Raw genomic sequence first — 19,374 nt, forward strand, 5'->3', positions numbered from 1 at the left:
CACTAGAGTCTCTTGTGTAGTTTTACTTCTCCTAAGAGCCTCCTCTAATAGTGACAATATGGCCCCTTCCTTACATAGCTAAATGCGTGCCTGCTATTCAGCTTTCCAAAGATAAACAATATCTTATTCAGGGATACTTTCATCAGTGAAGAAGGAAGGAAGGAAGGAGGGAGGGAGGGAGGGAGGGAGGGAGGGAGGGAGGGAGAGAAAGAAAAAGAAAGAAAGAAAGAAAGAAAGAAAGAAAGAAAGAAAGAAAGAAAGAAAGAGAGAGAGAGAGAGAGAGAGAGAGAGAGAGAGAGAGAGAGGAGGGGGGAGGGAGGGAGGGAGGGAGGGAGGGAGGGAGGGAGGGAGGGAAGGAAGGAAGGAAGGAAGGAAGGAAGGAAGGAAGGAAGGAAGGAAGGAAGGAAGGAAGGAAGGAAGGAAGGAAGGAAGGAAGGAAGGGAAAGAAAGAAAGGAAAGAGAGAGAAAGAGAGAGAAAGGGGAGAGAGAGAGACAGAGACAAAGAGAGACAAAGAGAGACAAAAAAACTTTAAAAAGAAAAGAAAAGCAAGAGAACACTGAACATCACAGCCAGGCATAGGTTACACCTACAGAGGAAGGGAGGAGGATGTAATTGGAGAGAACACAGGCTGGTGGTAGCAGTACCATTCTATTTCTTAACTTGTAGAGTAGGAAGACAGGTGTCAATTTCAATAGTCTTTAAACCATATATAGGTTTTTAGACATTCTACTTAAGTATAATACACTGCTCAATTTAAGGATCGGAAACTAGCAAAAAAAACATTTTGCAACATACTGCATGTTACCCTTCACTAGTGACAAAGTTGTTTCTTCAACAAAGCAGTAAATAAAACATTATCTTCTGATTATATACGTTGGGGACAAACCGCCCCAAAAAAGCTTCTTGGTACTGTCGACACTCCCCCCAAACCCCTCCGTACTGCCCACCCCTCCCCTTAATGCAACTCTTCTCTGTGCCATTCACCCTTCCCCCAAGCCTCTTTACATTTCTAAGCCCTTATCCAGGTGCCGCAGTGGAGGCAGCAGACTTCACTTATCAAACCTTGCTGCGATAAGCAAACCCCAATTACAAACCATCCAGGACCACACAGGGGGAGGTCATGAGAAGCATAAAACAAACTTTACCTATACCCTCCTCTAAGTTCCTTCATCTAGCTGTTTCCATAAACGTCACAAGCTGATATATGGCAAAGTTAACCAACTAATGACCCCAGGGTTTCTCTCCCCCATATAAACCCCTCATTTTGTAAGCTCAGGGCTGCCTCCTCTGTCTGTGCTGGAGCAGCCGGCAGGTTCAATAAACTTACTCGCCTGACTTTGGGTCTATTCTTCCTTTCTCTTGGCTGGCCTTACAGTACATGAGATGCTGAATAAAAGAAGATATACCAAAAATGGAAGTTAATGTTTTCTAAAATTCTATATGAAACGTTTTCATGTTATTGTAAATCGCCAAAATATATATAAATATCATATAAAGAACATTCTGAATATGTTCAAATTACAGAAACATTACCCAAAAACATCATCACGTATTTGAAAAAGTAACTTTTACATATGAATAATGCTCATCTTTTTTGCATAAAGATGATGCCAACCAACCTATCATTGGAAGGACGTTAGGCTATGAGAAATTTTGCCAGTTGTGGTGAAGAACTGGTTTTAAGCCATCCCCCATTTCCTAGTTCTTCATGCATGAGGTCATTAATTAATGGTCTTCTAAAAAGAAAAACAAACCAAATTATCAAACTAGCTGTAGAAAAAAAAAAAATAGTCAAGCAAGAGTTTGTGTAGTCAATGGTGTGGCTGATATTCTCACATTCATTTCTAACCACACTCTCAATCCCCATTATTGATTCGAAAAGGTTATTGGTTTCCTGGCAATCTCAGTGATTGTTTTAGTCCAGAAATGGGCACATGAGTTCAGGCAGCCCAATCACCACTGATTTATAGATGGCAGACGTGAAAAAGGTTCTCTGTCTACTAATGCATGTGAACAAGGAAGCATATATTACCAACTGCCACCACAAGGGAACTATCTTGGGATGAAGCCCACAGAAGAACAGACTGAAAAGTAACTGGATCCTTCTAGACTTCAAACCATGCCTGGAGAAAAATTCACCTATGAACTTCCTATTATGTGAGGTAATAAATGTCCTCTGTTTATGCTAGAATCATGTATTTAATACTTGTGCCTAAAAACATTCTGAACAGAAGACTTGGTCCCTGACAATTTTGTGCAGTCACCATATCAAACCTGGAGATTGCCCTTTTAATGATATTATAGAATTTCCACAATTTTGGAGGGCATACTTTCAATAATTTGATTAATTATATATATCATCTGGCTTCATAAAATTATCTTTCAGGATTGGGGAACCTTTAAAAAGGTAGTATGATGTCTTTTGAAGCAAATAAAACTGAAGCATAAGAAGTTCACGTGATGTGAAAAGATGTTACAAAAAAAACCCAAAGAAATAAAAAATTAAAGAGAAAAAATAAAAAAAATTTAAAAAGAAGTCCATGTAATTATCAGTTGGGAGAAACATGGCATCCATACAAAAACATGGTGAACTGAGAAATAAATATGAATGCTCAAATTCAAAGTCACAAAGTTAATACTCTAAATGGCAGGAACAGATTTGTAACTCAGCCATTTCTTCCATGAGCATTTGTTCCATTTTTTCCATGAGCGATCTTTCTACTCGTGTACACATTTTATCAACAATTATACTCTACCCTCATTATGCTTAGCATCTTGTTTTAAGACAGATCTTAACACGCTGTTTCTTAATCAGAAAAAAAATCATTAAAACTCTAAAGATGCAGTATACAAGTACCCATCACCTCAACAGAGTCTCTCTAGTAAAATCCTTTCGACCAAAGCACAATCCTACTCTCTAGTAAAATTTTACTCTCTAGTAAAATCCTTTTGACCAAAGCACAACCACGTTAAAGATTTCTAATCTAATCTAACGTTAAAGATTAGAAATTTTTAACGTGGTTATCCATAAAAAAAATTCGTAGTCTACTGTAACTAGAATTTTCTGAAGTCCTTAATACAGAATGAGGGAAATCATTTATTTGGACATCCTCATATAATGCTTAAAACCTGTTTTAGAATGATTACAGAAAATGGATTAAAAATTTGACAATTTTGGAGAAGCCAAACAAAATCTATGATTGGAAAACACATGTTTCATGTTGTTATACTATAAATATTCCAGGATAGAGTACTGTCATTCGACCCACAAAAGACAAAAAGAGAAAGAAAACTCTTCAAGCTCTAACTTAAGGCTTCTCCACATTGGCAGCTCTTGGCATGTAACTTGCCCTGGCCATTTGTAACTGCTTAAGAATTGAAACAACCAAAGCATATTTTGTCCAAAAGTGACAGAAATGCAACAAATGACCAATTACTTGAGGGAAGGAAGAATGGAAGAAAAATCTACTAATGGCTAGAATTTCAGGGAACTTATAATTGGGAAAACTTCCAGCTAAAAAATACAAAGAAACAATTTTTAAGAGTTTCAAGGTTTTCATATTCATGTCAGGAATGATTATTACACTCCTCTAATTTTTTACTTCTGAAGTTCTTACTGTCTATCCTTTAAGTCTCTCGCCTCATAATTTCTATCTGTTTATAATTTTGCCGTGTACTTTGAAGTAATCTGCTACCTGATTTTTTGAGACGGAGTTTCGCTCTTACTATCCAGGCTGGAGTGCAATGGCGCGATCTCAGTTCACCACAACCTCTGCCTACCGTGTTCAAGCGATTCTCCTGCCTTAGCCTCCCGAGTAGCAGGGATTACAGGCATGCACCACTACGCCCTGCTAATTTTGTATTTTTAGTAGAGATGGTATTTCTCCATGCTGGTCAGGCTGGTCTAGAGTTCCCGACCTCAGGTGATCTGCCCACCCTGGCCTCCCAAAGTGCTGGGATTACAGGCGTGCGCCACTGTGCCCAGCTGCTACCTGATTTTTTAATCAACTCATTTAACTCAGTGACTCTCTTCGCCTACAATTTACCACATATTTATAGACATTTACACATATTTTCTATTAACTGCTCCTAAGATCCACCACATATATTCATCTAAATATATACGCTTGTGCTTCAGCCCAGGGTTCTGTATCTCTCAGGCTGTCCTCCAACCTGAAGAAGTGAAATCACTGCATCATCTCCATGGTTTAAGGCTTATAAGCTGTCTGAGAGCCCCATCAGCCATTTGGCTTAGGAGGTTCATAGGTTAGTTTTAGAGTTAGGAGTAGAAAGGAGGTATAGTAGACACTGTAAAGAAGCACTCACATCCCATTTCAAGAAAGAACTGCTGGGAATCCTGCTTGCTGAAAGCCTCTATCTGTGAGATTCTACAGAAGCTGCCTGAGTTGCAGAGAGCCAACTTGTCCCTGGTCACAATTCTTCTCAGGCTGGCCCATGTTCAATATGGAATAATTGGAGTATAAAGGCCTGGCTATCTTGGCCCAACTTGGTATAGCTCTCAAGCGCCATTCTGGCTCCAGAGCTTCCCAGGAAGTTAGTAAAGGTTGTCACAGCTTAATTTCTCCTTCTGTCCAATACCGGTTCTATCCTCCACCTTTCCAAGCTGTTGAACATAAAGGAAACTCCTTACTGAGGAATATAACAACAATAGGCTGACTGCACTGAGCCTCCATTTTCCCACAATCCCCTATCTAATTACTATTTTAAGACTTAAAATAAATTCCTACAAGCAAAATGACCAAATAAAGTAACAGGATATTTTTTTAAACTCTTCATTCATATCACCAGCCAGAAAGGCTAAGAAAATATTTTACAAAGCCTTTTTTCCTTCTGCATCAAGTTCATCTGGAATGACAGAAAAGATAAATGATTACCAAATTATACCATCTTCAGACCAAAATTTTTTTTTGGAATTCTTGTAAGACAGAAAGTAGATGAGAGCAAAATGACAACTAAGGGTAAGAAAAACCACGGCCCAAAACACACACAAAAGAGGTTCTACCATTTTCTACTATAGAAACAGAAGCCTTTTTTTTTTTTTTTTAAAGGAACTAAACTCAAGAGAAATGACAAGCTCAGAAAACTTTACACAGAAAAGATGACTATGAATCAGGGCAGAGAATTACAGGGCTGTCTTCAGAAAAACAAGGCCAGTAAGTCTCCTATGTACATATACCTGAGCAGTTCACTCACAGAATTACATGTTTACTATATGGTTTACTCCCAGGAAGTTATGGTTTATAACGTGTTCTCTAAAAAGAAATGTCTATTTGCCCAGGGTTAGTAGTTCTCTAATCCTGTACTAGTTCCAAAGAGAGGAGGAGGAAGTAGCCAAAGGTAACAAATGTCTCTATAAACAGGTAATCTTGAGGGTATGAGTCTGTGTTGGAGAGGAAGGGAGAGGGCTATTAGAGACTGACTCTAGTATTGGACTTGCAGAAAGACGATGAAGAAAACAGATAAAGAATTCATTTTAAGTGGAAACGTGCCTTAAAAAGCCTCAAAGAGGATTTTAAAAAATACCAAAACACATCTAGGAAACAGAAACCACCAGCTTGAAATGCTAAAATATACTGAATACATTTGCATACCCCTGCATCCATTTTCTCCTACACATTAATCAAGCTGTTGACTACCTATCAATGTCCAGGTCATTTACACAACACAAAACGAAGCACATGTTTTCAAGGAATTAAATCCTTAGATTATCCTTCTCTCACCTTACTAGATTACTCTCACCAGCTAGTTTGCTAACACAGTCTAGTTGCCACATGCCCTCCCTTCAAAAAAGAAAACACATATCCAAGATGAATCTCCCTGGATTCATTACCTTCATAACCAAAATTTTTATAAGTAGCCACACATGGTGGCTCACACCTGTAATCTCAACACTTTGGGAGGCTGAGGCAGGAGGATCGCTGGAGCCCAGGAGTTCAAGACTAGCCTGGGCAACAAAGCAAGATCTCTGTCTCTACAAAAAGTACAAAAATTAGCTAGGTGTGGTGGCGCACACCTCTAGTTCCAGCTACTCAGGAGGCTGAGGTAGGAGAATCACTTGAGCCCAGGAGTTTGGGGCTGCAGTGAACCATGTTTCTGCCACTGCATTCCAGCCTGGGCGACAAAGCAAGACCCTGTCTCAAAAAATAAAATAAAATAAAATAAATATAAATATATATAATATATATATGAGAAATAAAGCTATAGTCATAGTCTAACATAGTGTTAAAAGTTAAAAGATTTATTGTTTAATAACCACTAAGTAGCAAGTACATATAGTCCCATACGTAAACCTAATTTTCAAGTCTAGGTCTCTCTTTACATGCTCTCAAATTAGCATGTCCTCCAACTACATAAAGGTGCAGCAATAAAAAAGTAGCAGATTGCATAGAATTCTACAGGCATACCTCGTTTTATTGCACTTTGCTTTACTGTGCTTCACAGATAGTGCATTCTTTACAAATTAAAGGTTCACAGCAACCCTGTGTAGAGCAAGTCTATCGGTGTCATTTTTCCAACAGCCATGTGCTCACTTAATGGCTCTGTGTCACATTTTGGCAAATCAATATTCCATACATTTTAATTATTATTGTTATCTGTTATGATGACCTGTGATCACCGATCTTTGATGTTACTACTGTAACTGTTTTGGGGAATCACTAACCGTGCCCACGAAAGGCAATAAACAATCGATAACTATTGCATGTGTTCTGACTGCTCCACCAACAGGCCATTCCCTGGTCTCTCTCCCTCTCCTTGGGCTTCCATATTCCCTGATACACAACAATATTGAAAGTACGCATATTAATAACCCTACGATGACCTCTTAGTGTACAAGTAAAAGAAAGAGTTACTCATCTCTTACTTTAAATCCAAAGCTAGAAACCATTAAGCTTAGTGAGGAAGGCACTTTGAAAGCTGAGACAGACCAAAAGCTAGGCCTCTTGTGCCAAACAGCCAAGTTACGAATGCAAAGGAAACAGTCTTGAAGGAAATTTGAAGTGCTACTCCAGTGAATGCACAAAAGACAAGAAAGCAAAAACAGCCTTACTGCTGATATGAACATGGTCTGAGTGGTCTGGATAAAAGATCAAACCAGCCACAACATTCCCTTAAGCCAAACCCTACTCCAGTGAAAGGCCCTAACTCTCTCCTCAGTTCTATGAAGGCCAAGAGAAGTGAGGAAGCTGCAGAAGAAAAGTGTAAAGCTAGCAGAGGTTGGTTCGTGAGGTTTAAGGAAAGAAGCCATCTCCATAACATAAAAGCGCAAGGTGAGGCAGCAAGTGCTGATGGAGAAGTGTAGCAAATTATCCAGAAGATCTAGCTAAGATCATTGATAAAGGCAGCTACACTAAACAATAGATTTTCAATCTCCATGAAACAGCCTTCTATTGAGGAAGATGCCATGTGGGACTTTCATAGAGAGGAGAGAGATATCAACATCTGGCTTCAAAGTTTTAAAGGACAGGCTGACTCTCCTCTTGTTAGGAACTAATGCTGGTGGTGCCTTTAAGTTGAAGCAATTGCTTATTTACCATTCAGAAAATCCTAGGGACCTCAAGAATTATGCTAAATCTACTGTCTATGCTCTATAAATAGAATAACAAAGTCTGAATGACACCACATCTGTTCACAGCACAGTTGACTGAATATTTTCAGCCCATTGTTGAGAACTATTGTTCAGAAAAAAAGGATTCCTTTCAAAATATTACTGCTCATTGACAATGCACCTGGTTACCCAAAAGCTCTAATGGAGAGGTACAAGCAGATTAATGTTGTTTTCATGCCTGCTAACACAACATCCATTCTGCAGCCTACATCAAGGAGTAATTTTGACTTTCAAGTCTTTTTTTTAAATTTATTTATTTTTTGAAACGGAGTCTCACTCTGTCACCCAGGCTGGAGTGCAATGGCGCGATCTCAGCTCACTGCAACCTCCCCTTCCTGGGTTCAAGCCATTCTCCTGCCTCAGCCTCCTGAGTAGCTGGGACTACAGGTGCGCGTCACCGCACCCGGCCAATTTTTGTATTTTTAGTAGAGACAGGGTTTCGCCATGTTAGCCAGGTGGGTCTCGACTCTTGACCTCAGGTAATCCACCTACCTAGGCCTCCCAAAGAGCTGGGATTACAGGCGTGAGCCACCACACTCGGCCTCAAGTCTTATTAAAGTAATACATTTTGTAAGGCTGTATAGCTGCCATAAATAGTGACTAATCTCATGGATCTAGGGAGAGTAAATCCAAAGCCTTCTGAAAAAGATTCATCATTCTTGATGCCATTAAGAACATCTGAGGTCAAAAGGCCGGGCACAGTGGCTCATGCCTGTAATCTCAGCACTTTGGGAGGCTGAAGCGGGTGGATCACCTGAGGTCAGGAGTTTGTGACCAGCCTGACCAACATGATGAAACCTTGTCTCTACTAAAAATATAAAATTAGCCGGGCGTGGTGGCGCATGCCTGTAATCCCAGCTACTTGGGAGGCTGAGGCAGGAGAATTGCTTGAACCCAGGAGGTGGAGGTTGCAGTGAGCTGAGATCACGCCATTGCACTCCAGCCTGGGCAAGAAGAGTGAAACTCCGTCTCAAAAAAAAGAATAGAAAAAAAAGAACATTTGAGGTCAAGATACCGACATTAACAGGAGTTTGGAAGAAGCTGATTCCCATCCCTCCCCATAGATGACTTTGAGGGGTTCAAGATTTCAATGGAGAAAGTAACTACAGATGTGCTGGAAACAGCAAAAGAAATAGAATTAGAAGTGCAGCCTGAATGGATAAGGAACTGCTTCTTATAGATGAGCAAAGAAAGTAGTTTCTTTAAAAAAGAGAAAGAGAGAGAGAGAGAGAGAGAGAGAGAGAGAGAGAGAGAGGCAGACACTCTGTCACCCTGGCTGGAGTGCAGTGATATGATCCCAGCTCACCATAGCCTCGACCTCCCAGGTTCAAGTGTTCCTCCCACTTCAGCCTCCAGGTTAGGTGCATGCCGCCATATGCCGCTAATTTTTTTTTTTTTTTTAGATACGGGGTCTCACTATGTTGTCCAGGCTGGTCTTGAACTCCTGGGCTCAAGTAATCTTCCTGCCTTGGCCTCCCAAAATGCTGGAATTACAGGCGTGAGCCACTGTGCCTGGCCAAAAGGAGTTTCTTGAAATGGAATCTACTCCTAATAAAGGTGCTGTGAACATTGTGGAAATGATAACAACGAATTTAGAATACTACGTAAACTTAGTTAACAGAGTAGTGGCAGGGTTTGAGAGGACTGACTCCAGTTTTGAAAGAAGCTCTACTGTGAGTAAAATGCTTTCAAACAGCATCACATGCTACAGAGAAACCTTTCATAAAAGGAAGAGTCCACTGATGCAACGAAGTTCAATGTTTTCTTATTTTAACAAACTGCCACAGCCACCCCAACCTGCAGCAACCACCACCCTGATCATTCAGCAGATATCAACAACGATGCAAGACCCTCCATCAGCAAAAAGATGACAACTTGCTGAAAGTTCAGTTGATTGTTAGCACTTTTTAGCAAGGAAGTATTTTTTAACTAAAGTATGTACATTTTTTAGACATAATGCTACTGCACACTTACAGTGCAAACATAACTTTTATACATAATAGGAAACAAAAAAAATTTTGTTTGACTGGTTTTATTACAATATTCGCAACAAACTGCAGTGGTCTGAAGCCAAACCTGCAATATCTCCCAGGTATGTATGCCTCTATCTATTTTTTGGTACAATAGTTTCCTTTAAATAAGTTTCCAGTTTTAATTAAAGATAAAATATCTAACAGAGTATTAAGTAATTATTAACACCCATTACCCTATTGGACTGAAACCATTTCGCTAAGTACTAACCAACGTCACATAATCTGAAAATCCATGAGGTGTCATCCATCACTTCGTCCCCCTTTTACAGATTAGACAACAGATACTCAGCGATGTTTATATATAATCTTTTAAAGGTAATGCAGCTGTATACAACAGGGCTGAGCTGAGAAATAAGCCTAATTTCAAACCTCACAGAATATGCCTGTCTCAGACTAAAATTGCATTTTCATTAGGAAAACATTCACTCGACCTAACATAAAAGTCGCATAATAAAACATCAATATGAAATACTAACAATCCTTCACTTTAGCCCTGAAACTAGCTGCCAGGTGTTTTGCCCTCTAAACACACTTGTTGAAAACAAGAGTAACACATTCATCCACTCCACATCAAAATGTTTACTATCATCAAAAGGTTAAAATGTTCTTGGCTATAATAATAATTTTCTTTTAATGTGGATTTTTTCTTTGGTATTGGAAGGGCGGGGTTTGGGGGTGCTTTTAACTTCCTGAGTAATGGTCTGAGTTGGCAGCTTGGTACCATAAAAAGGGCAAATCTTGGGGGGCTGACTACTTTCAGTTATTTAACTCACTTATTTCTTAAAGGAAAAACATTTCAAGTAAATTTTAAAAACTAGTTTTATCCAAGGCTCATCTGTGATCATCTCTCTGTATTACTTATGTTTATAATAACATGGCTACTTAACGATCAGATTTTCGTTCAAATATTTTTTAGCTAAAATGGAAATGTTTTAAATAGGATGAAGAAAAATGCTGAATTTTTCTTACCTTTCCAAAGTATCCATCAATGTACAAATGTCTATTTCAAACTGGGTCACTTTCTACTATGGCAAGGCCTTTCAAGGGCAAGGATTTTCACAAGGCAGAACAAAACTGCACTGCACGTGCAGGTGGTTTTCACTTTTACCGAATAGCCAACTTATTGATGATTTAGATGGAGTTATATGACATTTTTCCATTTTCATCTACTCTACTTTTCTTTCTCATTGTTTAGTGTGCTCATGCACTTACAATTTCTTAGGAAGTCCTCTTGATAAAGCACAAATAATTACAATCCAACACGTGTATAAATCAAACAATAATGAACAAGAAAAAAAAATTACCTTTTGGATAATCTTCCAATAAGAGGTTGAAGTGACCTAATTGACAAAAGAAATCAGACTCCACTTTTCCTTCAGCTTTTAAAATTAGAGATTCATAGCAGCGAACAGCCTAGAAATAAAAAAATACAAACATGTAAGCAAAAAATAAAGCCCTAAAATACCTTTCCTCCCCAAGATAATGCATATAGTCTCCACTCAATCACCTAAGAAGTCAATATTGAAAATTTCACTTCTATCTTAGACATATTCAATACAGCATTCTATAGAAGGAACAGCTTCCCTATGTATTTATTAAAAGAGCCACTAGTTATGGCATAAGTACTTTTCCCATTTATACATGGAAACAATACTTGCCAAATAAGATAATGTAGGAGCACTTTGATAATTTTATTCATAAGTTGAAAGTCTAAATTATTACTGTGGTCCCTGTTGATATAAACAAAAATGCTCTCAAATATAAATAATATACATCTTTCCCACAGGTGGGAAGAACTTTATTGAATTATGTGAGATCTCATAGAAACTCTACAGTAATAAAAATACCTAAAATTTACACTGAACTGCTTTTTACTGACTTTTTGCCAGAACGTCTACCAGTTTTAAACTACCACATACTGCCTTTCAATTGTCTTCTCCACATGATATACTTCAAACACACCAACTCTATTTCTGATCTTACTTCCTAACTCCAATACAAGCATATGCTCTCACTCTCACATTTCCTCCCCCAAAGAAAAAAATAACATTATTTTAACAGTATCAATTAGTTTTTATAACACAGGACAACTGCAGGAGAAAATGAACAACAGAAAGAACCCAGTTCTAGAGCCTGACTACAAATTCCAGTTGTCATTTGCTACAGGAGATTCTGGGGAATTTATCCTCTCTATTTTAGTAACACTCAAAGAGTTGATAAAAGGGTTAAAAGTAGAAAACTTCTGTAAGGCTTTATCTCAGTGTTCGGCACACAATAGGTACTTAATTGTTTCTTTACCATCACAGGTAATAATAACAAAGCTCTAATTCTCTCAAGGTTCCCAATACTTTTGTCAAAATTTCTCCCATTAACAATTCAGTGCTCCGTAACATTGCTCTGTTAATAATGTGTCCCAGGCCGGGCGCGGTGGCTCAAGCCTGTAATCCCAGCACTTTGGGAGGCCGAGACGGGCGGATCACGAGGTCAGGAGATCGAGACCATCCTGGCTAACAGGGTGAAACCCCGTCTCTACTAAAAAATACAAAAAACTAGCCGGGCGAGGTGGCGGGCGCCTGTAGTCCCAGCTACTCGGGAGGCTGAGGCAGGAGAATGGCGTAAACCCGGGAGGCGGAGCTTGCAGTGAGCTGAGATCCGGCCACTGCACTCCAGCCTGGGCGACAGAGCGAGACTCCGTCTCAAAAAAAAAAAAAAAAAAATAATGTGTCCCAGAGTCATTTAAGTAAGGAATGTGTGTCAATTCTCAAATCTCTGATATACTCCCATGAACACTTTCAAGTTTGGTACCCACAAAGAAAGAAACTTGGTTAGTTTCTATCACAATAAAAAACTTTCACTACCACTTCAAGAACTTTGTTGAGATAAGAAAATGTGATGTGGGACAGAGTACTCACTTCGAATGCCTTCATTTTTCCTCTCCTGTAAAATACAGAGCCTTTAATATAGAGTTTAAAAATTTATATCCTAACATTTACCTATCCTAAGCACATAAATAAATATTCAACAAGTTTGGATAATCCATTCTAAACAAGGCGAATTCTAGGCTGAGTCTACTATCCTTAAAGCCTAAGGGTTTATAAAAGAATTTGTCTTCAATTCCTATTCTACTCTTAGCTATATGTCCCAAATCATAATCACTGAAAACTAATCTTTCTGCTTCCCTATAATTAAAAAAGTCTGAATGCTACACTGAAGTCTCAGAAATTACTATAATCTGAAGGTATGAAATTTCAAAATCCCTTTTACTTAAGTCATATATAATTCTTATCTGGCAGATGGTTAGAGTATAAAAATACAATTTATTACAGTGCTTTATAATATCAGAGAAATTCATAACATTACTGGGATACAACAGAATTCTTAATTTTACATTAAATGAATAAGAATATTGTAAATAAAGTTCTCATGATAATAGTGAGCATTTTTTTTTAAAAACTCTTAGGTTATTTATAAACCTTTCCTACTCCTCTGAGAGCTTCACATGGCTGATTAACATTAAATTTATAAGCAACTGTGTTTTCATGGTAAAAAGGATTCAAGATATAAACACAAATTTTCTTTAATGATATAAACAAAAAAGATGCCAACACTGCTTACATCCTCTTATCACCCTTCATGCTACTGCCTTGTTCATCAATTGCCTATCTTCTACTTGTCATAAAACTAAGGAACACATCAAAATTAATATTATACATAATGCTGATCATCATGAAATATAAAATCAGGTAAAAACCAGAATGGTTGATTTTAAATTCAGGTACTCATACACTCAGGCTAATCACAAATTCTTAATTTTCCCATAAAGCTGCCATGCACCTACCAAACTAACGTTGGTGGTCAACGATCCTGACAGAGCCAAACATCAAATGAGATGAAAATGAGCAAAAAAGCAGCAGAAAGTTGCCAAGAACTCTGCATTACCACTTCATAGTGAAACTTTATGAATTTATTCGAAGTATCTGAGGTAATTCTAATATCAGATACAGCCAAATATCTAACACACTTTTTAAAGAACATTTAAAGGAAAATAAATAACTTGAGATAATTTCCAATACTCTTAACTCATACAATAATCTAGAATAAAACACAGAATTTTTATATTTTTACTCAAAAGGCTAACGATAACAGAAGATATATAATTACTGTTTAGATTCAGAACGATGTTCAGATAAACTTCCATAAAGCAAAAATGTCTCCAGTCAATAGGATTATTTTTATTTCTTGCTTTATAAATTTTAAATGTACACAAGTAAAATCATCCCTATACAGTATCTTCATACACAACTGCAGAGAAGAAGGACTGGAATATAAAACAGGTGCTAAAAAAAGAAAGTCTAGGGACACATGTTCTCAGGATCTCCTGAGGGCTGTGTCACAGAAAAAAAAAAGTCTATATAGTTGTTCCACACAGAATCTTCCTTGTATTTTGTTCATTTTACTTTTCTATATTTTTGAGATTTTTTTCATAATTAACCTATATCATTTCTATCCTTATAAAAATCATTAAAAGGACCGGGCGCAGTGGCTCACGCCTGTAATCCCAGCACTTTGGGAGGCTGAGGCAGGTGGATCACGAGATCAGGAGATCGAGACCATCCTGGCTATCATGGTGAAACCCTGTCTCTACTAAAAACACAAAAAAATGAGCCGGGCATGGTGGTGGGCGTCTGTAGTCCCAGCTACTCGGGAGGCTGAGGCAAGAGAACTGCTTGAATCTGGGAGGCAGAGGTTGCAGTGAGGTGGGATCGCGCCACTGAACTCCAACCATGGGCGAAAGAGCTAGACTCAGTCTCAAAACAAACAAACAAACAAACAAAAATCATTAAAGAATGATTACACTTTCCCCCTGGGACTCATCCCATACCTTTAGTGTAAGGATAGTCAGAAATTTGAAAGAAAATCATTTGTGGTTGCATCAACAATCAACAGAGCAATTTCTGCAATGATACAAATACCCTATGATCTGTGCTGTCCAATACAGTAGTCATTTTTCATTAGACACATGTGGTTACTGAGCACTTTGAAACATGGTTAGGGCAAGTGGACAAGTCAATTTTTAAATTGTTTCATTTTAATATTTAAATTTAAATAAACATGCGGCCAATGGCTACCATACTGGACAGTATAGACCTAGATAATTCTTAAAGCCTAAAAACAACTTAATATTCAATCCATATACTAAATATTAGGAAAGCAAAATTTCTTATGTTTATAAATGAAAAGCCTATAAAAATAATAAAATATCTTGCAGCAAGGAGGATAAAAGCAATACCCTCCACAAAAATCACTGTTACATCCTCTAATTGTTTATAGCTGGTGGACTGCACATCCATAATCCCTACCACCTTACTAGGAAAAAAAAAAAAAAAAAAAAAACACTGAAAAGGTAAATAAATAAACTAAGATCCTCCCAGCTACGTAGAAAGCTTGGGTGTGTTTTTTATTTCCATCATAGTGCCATATTCCACAACATTCAATATAACTTGTGCTTGGTATCTGCTGCACTGTTATTATTTTAAAAACCAGCTATCCCAGAAAAGTAACGCTACCATTACCCTGTATTTCTAAACCTTGACAGATGAAGTTTTGAGCTTGTGAACACAGACATGTAACTAATTTAACTTTTTTAATGTGTAGTATTAATCTTTTATGATGAACTTGGTCAGTACCTTGCTAAAATAGGACACTGTCAATATTTTAGAATTGTTAAATATATGCAACATTTAAACTTTTTTTTTCCAATTTAAAAGATTAACTACAGTAGCTGATGACTACAAATGGTAGAGAAAATATAGATTTTAATACCCCAATGGTTTTAAATGAAGTGAAATTTTTAGGCTGAATATAATAAAAACAAATATGCAGTCCTGCCCATAATTTTAATTTTTTATTTTTTATTTTTTGAGATGGAGTTTCGCTCTTGTTGCCCAGACTAGAATGCAATGGCATGGTCTCAGCTCACTGCAACCTCGGCCTCCTGCGTTCAAGCAATTCTCCTGCCTCAGCCTCCCAGGTAGCTGGAATTATAGGCACCCACCACCATGCCTGGCTAATTTTCGTATTTTTAGTAGAGATGGGGTTTCACCATATTGGCCAGGCTGGTCTCGAACTCCTGACCTCAGGTGATCCGCCCACCTTGGCTTCCTTAAGTAGTGGGATTACAGGTGTGAGCCACCACGCCCGACCCTGCCCATAATTTTTAAAAGCCAACCATACACATACACAATGGTTGAGCATCCAGCAACCAGCAGACTCCTTAAAACAGATTAAGGGATTTAAGCAGACAACAGGTCAATGTATCATCCGTGAAATATGGCTATTTGGCCAGGCATGATGGCTCACGCCTATAATCCCAGCACGCCTATAATCCCAGCACAAGGCAGGAGGAGTCCATGAGCCCAGGAGTTTGAGACCAGCCTGGGCAACATAGGGAGGGCTCGTGTCTACAAAAATTTTAAAAAATTAGCCAGGCGTGATGTGGTGCATGCCTGTGATTCCAGCTACATGGGAAGCTTGAGGCGGGAGGATGACTTGGGTCTGGGAAGTTGAGGCTACAGTGAGCCATGATTGCACCACTACATTCCAGCCTGGACGACAGAGCAAGACCCTGTCGAAGGAAAAGGAAAAGAAGAGGAAAAGGAAAAGGAAAAAGAAGGAAATTTTAAAAGTATTCATGGCCCAAATTAATAAAGTATATTATACACATCAACAGGAATAATCAGCTCACCAAGGTCTAGTCTGATCAGATCTCCAGCATTATCAGTTCTGAATACCACATTTCAACAGGTGATAACGTAAAGAGGGCTACAAGTTTGATAAAAGATGTGGAAACTGTCATAAGAAAACTATCTTAACTAAGTTTAACTGAGGAGAATCAAACGGGATTGAAGTTTTACTTAACTATTTAAAAAGCAGTCACTTAGAAGAGAAGATTAATTGCACTCTGGGTAGTGTCAATGAATGAGTATAACTTATAAGCAAGTTCATTCAGAAACTAGGAAAAATTAAACACACCAAAAACTAAATGGGCCATCACTGGCTCATATCAATGCAAAGAATTAAAGCATATATTACTAAGCTATTTTAGTGGGAGTTAGAAAGGAGATGCCATATTTTGGATACAATTCTGATTTGCATTTTTTTTTAAATCCTTGGACTCTATAAATCTAAGTATAACCCTGTAAAATTTATACAATAAAAAATAAGAAAATTAAAAATTAAAAAAGAATTATGGTTTTTAGAAGCTTACAACTTTCTCAATAAAAGACCACTCAATACAACACAGCTTTAAAATAAGACTATTTTAGGGAAAAAGAAAAACCCCTATATTAACCTAATGGGAAAAAAATATTTCAAACATTTTTATTAAAATCACTGAAATATTACCAGTTGTTTAATGGGTATAGTTTCAGTTTTACAAGATAAAAAGAGTTCCGGAGACTAACACTACTTAACAGTACATTTGAAAAGGTTACTTACAATGGTAAATTGCATGTTATGTATATTTTGTACTAGTTTTTTTTTTTTTTTTTTAAGGTACTAAACTAGATAATACCTGTGGATAATTTAAAATACTTAGTATTATACCAGTCACTCATCAATGAGCACCTACTCCATCCTGGTCACTTTTATTGGCTGCTAGGTATCCAAAGTGAAGGCAAACTGGTTTCTGTCTCCTTTATTTTCCTCTATATCATTTTTTTCTCCTCAATCCTCTTTTCTAACCCATCTGCCTTCCTCACTCCTTTCTTCCTTGGCTCCACCTTACTATCTTGATCCTTAACTAAAGATACTTCTTTCCCAAGAGTCACCTTTGTGCCCTATAAACTTCTGTTTACACAAGAGAAAGGGGTGGCGGGGAAGGGAATAAGAAGAAAGACATGGAAGAAGCAATCTTTTAACTCTAAACAACATACCAGACTTTTTCCACTTGGACATCCCAACATCATCTTAAATTTGCCAAATAAAAATTAAGTTTCTTGCACTGTTCAAAAATTCTCTCTTTAAGTTTCCTTTTCATTAACAGCACCTAGTCAAACCACTTCTTTATGCCTACACATCTAATTGATTACTGCTAAGTCTTCCCTAACACTTCTCCCATAACCATTCCCCTTTTTCTTTTTACCTATTATTTCCCCAAATTCCAATGAATGCCCGTACTATACCATTACTGCCACTTGTTGCTCCTTTACTGGTCTGTTTCTCCAGCCCAACTCATACCCTAAACAAACAAAACCCACTCTTACAGCAACGCTATTTATTGTCATGCTTCCCAGCTTTTAAACTTCCAATTATTTCCTACTGCCTATAACAGTGAGTACTTGGCTCCAGTCCCAGCCTACACATCCATATTTTTTCTTTCCCTGTTCCCCAACACAAAGCCCACTCTACTCCAACCCCACATCAAACTCTCATCCCACTAACTTCCTACATTTTTAACAGCTTGTTATTCAGCCATCCTAAAGAGGTGGCAAACTATGTAACTACAGCAGATCACCCCTGCTCCCTCTGACACAGATCAGTAAAAGAATTTGTTGCAGCAATCCAGACAGTATCAAGAAAAGGTGTTTCTCTACTGCACCAGTACTATCACCACCACCCGCTTAGTTACTAGAGTGTTTTCTTACTCTACATTATGTATAAAGAGACATAATATCTAATGTATAATATTACTATTCTTCTGACCTGTTCCCAACAAATCCCTAAAAGTGTATGCATCATTAAACTTGATAGCCTTTCCAGAAAGATGTGTTGTAAATCAGAAGGGAATTCTTCCTGTTTGTGGGTATTGGGCAATGCCTTTGCCTAGCTGCTTTTAAAACACCATAAATATGCTTAGGAATTTAAAAGGATTGAAACTACCTGAACCTAAACCATTTTTGAAACGTCAACACGTTATATATATATGTATTTTTTTTTAATGAGAGAAGAGTTACCATTAAAATAATCTTAAGTAGTTGTTGTTGTTGTTTTTGGGTTTTTTTGTTTTTGTTTTTGTTTTTTAAGGCAAGGTCTCACTCTGTCACCCAGGCTGGAGTGTAGTGGCACAATCACAGCTCACTGCAGCCTTGATCTCCCAGGCTCAGGTGATCCCCCCACTTCAACCCCCTCAGGTGGCTGGGACTACAGGCACATGCCACCATGCCTGGCTAATTTTTGTACTTTTTGTAGAGATGGGGTTTCACCATGCTGGTCTCAAATGATCCACCTGCCTTGGCCTCCCAAAGTGCTGGGATTACAGGCATAAAGTATTACTGATTCTTAATGACATATCTACTCCTGAACTTACATATCAAACGCAGACTTTTTAATTTCATTTACTATTTTTGAAAATTTATTTATCACCACTTCAAAAAGGCACATACAGCAAAAAGTCTCTCTCCTAGTCCTGACCCCAGCCACCCAGTTCCCTTTCCCAGGAGCAACAAATGTTTAAAATTTCTAACATATTCAAGATTATATTGTAAAGAAAAAGAAAAAAGAGATTATATCGTGCAGATGTAGAGATTCCCTACCTTATTAATATTTTTATAAACACTGTTTTGTAACTTGCTTCAGATTCTAGGTGTCTCAGATATCCTTTCTCCTCCCTTTGTTAATAGAACCCCTAAATTTAATTAGGCACATTTTTACACAGACTGAAGGCTGAGATTCCCAGCCATCCCTGCAGGTGTGGCTTGGTGATTAAATTCTGA

The 19,374-nt window shown here is 37.9% G+C and overlaps 1 protein-coding gene across 10 annotated transcripts in view; it reads right to left on the reverse strand.

Moving 5' to 3' along the window:
- The window catches only part of KDM6A (lysine demethylase 6A), a 236,587-nt gene that overhangs the window by 138,996 nt on the left and 78,217 nt on the right, over window positions 1–19,374 (reverse strand). For all 10 annotated transcript variants that reach the window (XM_010388418.2, XM_010388415.2, XM_010388414.2 and 7 more), the window contains exon 3: window positions 10,966–11,074. Coding sequence is in view for 8 of the 10 variants with exons in the window: in XM_010388415.2 (XP_010386717.2) it covers window positions 10,966–11,074 (109 nt within the window). In the remaining 2 variants the exon portion in view is untranslated. The remainder of the gene's footprint in view (window positions 1–10,965; window positions 11,075–19,374) is intronic.

The sequence above is a fragment of the Rhinopithecus roxellana genome, chromosome 7, assembly GCF_007565055.1.
Source record: "Rhinopithecus roxellana isolate Shanxi Qingling chromosome 7, ASM756505v1, whole genome shotgun sequence".
Classification (NCBI taxonomy): domain Eukaryota; kingdom Metazoa; phylum Chordata; class Mammalia; order Primates; family Cercopithecidae; genus Rhinopithecus; species Rhinopithecus roxellana.